The sequence below is a fragment of the Bombina bombina genome, chromosome 2 (assembly GCF_027579735.1).
Source record: "Bombina bombina isolate aBomBom1 chromosome 2, aBomBom1.pri, whole genome shotgun sequence".
NCBI classification, from domain to species: Eukaryota; Metazoa; Chordata; class Amphibia; order Anura; family Bombinatoridae; genus Bombina; species Bombina bombina.
In genome coordinates this window covers 892,904,359-892,910,626 of record NC_069500.1, presented here as the reverse complement: position 1 = coordinate 892,910,626, position 6,268 = coordinate 892,904,359, and the positions used below count along the sequence as shown (strand labels likewise).

The 6,268-nt window shown below is 27.7% G+C and overlaps 1 protein-coding gene across 1 annotated transcript in view; it reads left to right on the top strand.

Moving 5' to 3' along the window:
* The window catches only part of NKX6-1 (NK6 homeobox 1), a 5,871-nt gene extending 409 nt beyond the window's left edge, over window positions 1-5,462 (top strand). The window contains exons 1-3 of the mRNA XM_053700751.1: window positions 1-222; window positions 2,083-2,255; window positions 4,090-5,462. The exon at window positions 1-222 is cut by the window's left edge and continues 409 nt beyond it. Of these exons, the coding sequence (XP_053556726.1) occupies window positions 1-222; window positions 2,083-2,255; window positions 4,090-4,338 (644 nt within the window). The 3' untranslated portion in view covers window positions 4,339-5,462. The remainder of the gene's footprint in view (window positions 223-2,082; window positions 2,256-4,089) is intronic.
* Window positions 5,463-6,268: the final 806 nt, after the last annotated feature.

The window sequence follows — 6,268 nt, the reverse complement described above, 5'->3', positions numbered from 1 at the left end:
CCACCTCTCCTGCTGGTCTCCTGGCTGGTCTCCCTCGCTTCAGCAGCCTGAGCCCCCCTCCTCCTCCACACCATGGGCTTTACTTTAGTCCCAGTGCTGCAGCTGTGGCTGTAGCTCGCTACCAAAAACCCATGACTGATCTCCCAGGGAGAACCCCGATCTTCTGGCCCGGAATGATGCAGAGCCCCCCATGGAGAGATGCTAGACTTGCCTGCGTCGCCCGTGAGTAAAATTACCATGCATTTTTATATTCAATAAGGTGAAAAAAAGTTACACAGTTTATCCCTAAATTAATGTAGAACTTTATAGTGATCTTTTCTTTTTCTTTTTTTTTTTTTTGGGGGGGGGGGGGGGGTTACCATCCCATTGTTTATAAATACAATTTAAAATTACCAAAACAATTATTAGTAAATTAAAAGTCAAACGATAAAGAAAATATTTTTTTATTATTCTTGGTTAGTTTTTGTATTTATATAAATAAGTAAATCTAAAACTATTTTTTATTTTTTATTACACCTGTTTATTTGTAAAGTGATTAACAATGTACTAATCTTGGAAAAGATTATTATATTTCGACCGGGATTGTTACATTTGTAACTGATATCAATCGTTGTAACTAAATATATATCATAAACCAAAATTGTTTTTAAGCTAACTGTAAAATATAAATGCCAGTTTATAGAAATAGCTGGAAAATAAAACATTCAGCAAAGCTAACATATCTAATTTTATAGATTGCATTTATAATGTGATGCAGTGAAACATGGAAATATTGGAGAGTTTAATAATATTTGTAATAACTGTTAGATTTATACATGTTTAAATATTAGGTAAAATGTAGAAACAAAAAAAAATAATAATTTACAAAGTAAATTAGCTGAAATGGAAAATAATACAATATTTTGACTACATTTATGTGATTCTAAAACTAAAAATTATCTATCTATTTTTAGTTTTAGATAGATAGATAGATAGATAGATAGATAGATGGATAGATAGATAGATATTATCACATTATATTTGTCGGTTACATTATTTTATTAAAGAGTAAAACTAAATCGAATTCTCGCTAACTTGAGGAATGTGATAGGTGTGTGCCAAATTTTTAAACTTTTCGGTTTCAATATTTTACAATTTTGTTTTCCTATTAAACCCTCTAAATTTTAATGTAAATTACTGAACCCACAAAACGTTAAATAACCCCAATACAACATACATGTTCCAAATATTTGTTAATCCATATTTATTTTTAAAGTATTTTAATTATTTAACTTTTGAAGCTGGAGCCCACTTTTCTAACCCATACCATGAAAATTCTGTATTAAAACAGTACTGATATTTCCATTGTATATTTTACAACAAAAATGTCTACAGTTCACTCAAATATCGTTTCATCAGTATGCTTGGTTTTGCACGTATATCTTAGAATGATATATACTAAATAATATATATTTATATATATATATATATATATATATATATATATATATATATATATATATATGTATATATATATGTGTGTGTGTGTATATATATATATTTATATATATATATATATATATATATATGTGTATATATATATATATATATATATGTATATATATATATATATATATATATATATATATATATATATACCGTTTGTGTATAGTAAATCTATACTTCTCTTTACATAATTATATATTAATTTAATATACGCATACATCAAATAACAAATAATAACAAATCAGTTTTGGCAACAATGTTAATGATAATTCTCATGATTAATTTGACTTAAAAGTCAATTTATTATGTTTATTGTTTAGGCTTATTGCACTTCTAAATGTCCCATACTTTCTAGATATCTATAGACAGCAAAGTAGTCATAAGTAGACATACAAATAAATATTTTTCTTTCTTCTAATTAATACAATAGAAAATTGAATGTTTACTGGCTATAATCACTTTAATATATTTTGTACTTATGCTTAGAAAATAAAACCTACATACTCTGATATGTTATTTGTAGATTTATATATTTTTGACCCGACATTGAATTTTATTTATAATTTTGATCTTTTATTTTATTTTGTATTTTTTCAGATCAGGGCTCTGTTTTACTGGATAAAGATGGCAAGAGGAAGCACACAAGACCCACATTCTCAGGACAACAGATATTTGCTCTAGAAAAGACATTTGAGCAGACAAAATATTTAGCGGGTCCCGAGAGAGCCAGGCTGGCATATTCACTGGGAATGACTGAGAGTCAAGTCAAGGTGTGTAGCACTTTATAATACCTGCACTGTACCCTCTATATAAATGTTTGTATCATAGCAATTCTGTTTAAGGTTTAAACATACAAGACGTTAATTAATGTATTAATTAAACTAACAAATAATAATATTAAGAAAAAATATATCACAAAATAAACATTTTTAATTGTGTATATAAAAAGTTTTTTTTTCTTTTAGTTTGATTTTTTTTTTTTTTTAAGTAAACCAATATACAAGCACACATACAAATGGTGTGGTAAAAAATATTACAGTTTAAATTATTGTGGATGCAAAAATAAATTTTGCATTTAATTGTACTTCTGATGGAAGTTTAAAAAGGTTATATATATATATATATATATATATATATATATATATATATATATATATATATATATATATATATATACACACACACACATATATATATATATTTATATGTATGTGTATATATATATATATATATATACATATATATATATATACATATATATATATATACATATATATATATATATATATATATACACATATATATTTATATGTATGTATGCGTGTGTGTGTATATATATATATATATATATATATATATATATATATATATATATATATATATATATATATATATATATAGTTGTCTTTTGTTTTTTAATGAATATCTTTATTTGTGACTAACCATTCAGTGATTTCACCTGCTCCTACAGTAAGATAGATGTTTTGGTACTGTGACTTTCTGTTATCTGAAAACCCTAATTTGTCATTGTAAATGTCTGATTGAGGATTAATTACAGCCTGTTCACTGATCCCTGTCATTCTTCCATTCTTCTAACTGGATTCCGAAGATTCTAGTAAAATCAGATACACACCTGTTGTTTGAACAGGCCAAACTATTTACCAAATCCAAATAAAAAAGCATATGCATTTACTTAATTTTACCTACTTATATAAACACATTCTGATGTGTAAAAATACCTGGTTAACTCTTTTATGGATTGTGGATAACACATGTCCTGTATACTAAAATGTATCTCTCCTTTTAATTGCTAGGACAACCAATTTGGAAATTGTAATACGAAATTTTAATACCAGATGCAGTTAGCATTTCATTATATGTAAATGAGTTAAACCACACAATACTGAATTGCTATTTTCTATATTTCAACTATTAATATACAATTGAAGAATTCAAATTCAGCCTTCAGCTCCTTATACCTAAATGCCTTTAAATTTATTTCATTCTAATAGATTTTCTTGAATTATTTTTCCCCCAACTTGATTTTTAGCAAATTTGTTTGCTTATGCGTGTGATATTTTTTTTCTACTCATATTGGTAATACTAATATCTTATTGCATTATCGCCAGAAAACATGATCGATTATTAATGTTTAATTACAATATGTAGTTAGCTCACTTAAACTAAATGTGAGCCAGGATAGTTGCCTCGAATTTTCTTTGAAAATAACAGGTGTCTTCAAAGAGGGGAGATTCTATACAGTATATTATTTTAGATAATGCTTTACAAGATACAATGCTCAGCATTTTACTTATTCTTTACCATGCCTGCCTAAATTTAAGAAGAAACATTTCTTGTATTTCATTATTTGTGTTTAATAAATCCATTCCAATGACTAACAGTTCAGTTCAGATTACCCTAATTATCTCCAATATATTAATTTATTCTTGTAAATTCCGAATCAAGGGCATTACATTTATTGAATATAATTGTGTTATCTCTCATATAATGACCCCATTGCAAGTGTTGTACCGAGTGTGTATCTATTGAGCTTGCAGAACATATCATTGCTGTGTATATAATGGGTTCTATTGATCCTCGTAGGTGTGGTTCCAGAACAGAAGGACCAAGTGGAGGAAGAAGCATGCTGCTGAGATGGCCACAGCTAAGAAGAAGCAGGATACTGAGACAGAGAGGCTTAAAGGGGTTTCTGAAAACGAAGAGGATGATGATGACTACAACAAGCCCTTAGATCCTAACTCAGATGACGAGAAAATCACTCAGCTTCTGAAGAAACATAAGTCCAACAGTTCACTGCTCTTGCAACAGTCTGAGAATGATAGCTCCTCTTAGAGCTCCGCAGGCATCCCACGTGACAGGGACAACTAGACTATTGAAGAGGACCCTATGTAATACAAATGGATGTGAAGGGCCAGCAAGATCTACAGATCTATAGATCTTCCTTCTACATCTTATGGACTCATCAATACACGCAGCACTGCCCATGGCAACAAAAGACTTTTTATTTTCTGAGATGTATATATATTTTTCTAAACTCTTAAGACAATGAGGAAATGGAAGACTTCAATACAGTTATCAATGTACCAGACTGATGTTTTGTTATGATTGATGGCTGTTCCTGTATAAAGCAGTTCACAGAAAATGAAAGGGAATGAGACCACGATCTCTTTGGATGCCAATATAATTCCCTAATATAAATAAAGAAAATATAATAGATTAAATAAGACATAGTCTGCTAAAGAAATAGCAGGGCTATGGAAATAATCACTAAATCAAACCCATGAAGGCTTTTGTAAATAATTCCTGAGTCACACTGTCCGGAGGTAACCCCTCTGACTGTTTAAATGTAAAATAACTTTCTTTTGTAGAACAAGGGGGCGGATAAAATGCACTGGGAGCAAATGATAGCTTTTCAAACATCTGTTCTTTCTCTCTTCTTTTCTTGATCATCTCTCCCCCAGTTTCACAATCTAATTGCCAACTTTCATTAGATGTTCCACTGCTTGTTTGGGGTATTTAAAACTCACAATGCTCAACAAACAAATTGTTGAGTCTCTTTTTATTTGGCTATAGGATAAGGGCAGAAATTGTGCTATTTTTTTGTTTTGTTTGTTTTCAAACCGTTCTCAAATTGTGCGGAGTAGGTTTGTGATAAAAACATTTGCAATATAAACCCATGCGGAGCCTATCAAGTTGTAGCAATTGTAAAATTGACTTATAGGATATGTAACTACAGTGAAATATTGGCATCTTAACCTATATTAATTTATATTGAAAAAAAAAGTTTCAGTTTGAGGATTAAGTAAAACTTTGCAGAATTGTACAGAATGAAATGCACTTTTCTTTGTTTTAAACAAGAAATTTATTAATGGCGGTTAATAAACTCACTGCCTAAAAAAATGAGGTATAAATAATTTGGTCTTATGAGAGACCCAATAAAGTTGTTAACAAAGAAATTATTTTGTTTTTTTATATGTGTTTTATTTTTTTCTCTCTCAAAATTTCCTTTAAAGACAAATATACACTTTTAATTGCTATAATATAATTCATTTTTGTGTGCATCATTTATCATAGAATAATTACATTTTACTCAACGACAATTCATAATTACAAAAAAATATTTTTAAAGCAAGAAAGTTTGAACTATATATTGAGAATAAAAAGTATTGTTTTTTTCACACAGTTAATAAAATATACATTTTTACATCTTAATTTTTTTTTTTTTATTATTTCCCTAAAATCCTTTGAACCAATTGGGATAATACATAAACTTCTAGTTTTATATTTTCTATCATAAATTGGTATTCAAAATATCTTATTTTTACATAAACATATTTTACATTTGGCATAAACATGTTTATATACCTTATGCCTAATCTGTACTCTGATTTCTTGTTCCATCTACTCTGTATCAGAATGAAAAGCATCCAATCCTGTTTTAACCATATTTAACCATATGCTACTCTAGGCAATTGCATTAATGTGTGTCTGTGTGTGTGTGTATATATATATATATATATATATATATATATATATATATATATATATATATATATATATATATATAATAACTAAAATAACTATAGAAATATTATATATAAATATGTACATATATATATATATATATATATATAAAAAATATATATATATATATATATATATATATATATTCATACATACATACAAACTATATTTGCAACCTTGAAAAAAGATGAGTTTTATTAGATGTGTGATTATTGATACCATACTGAAAAGTAATTAA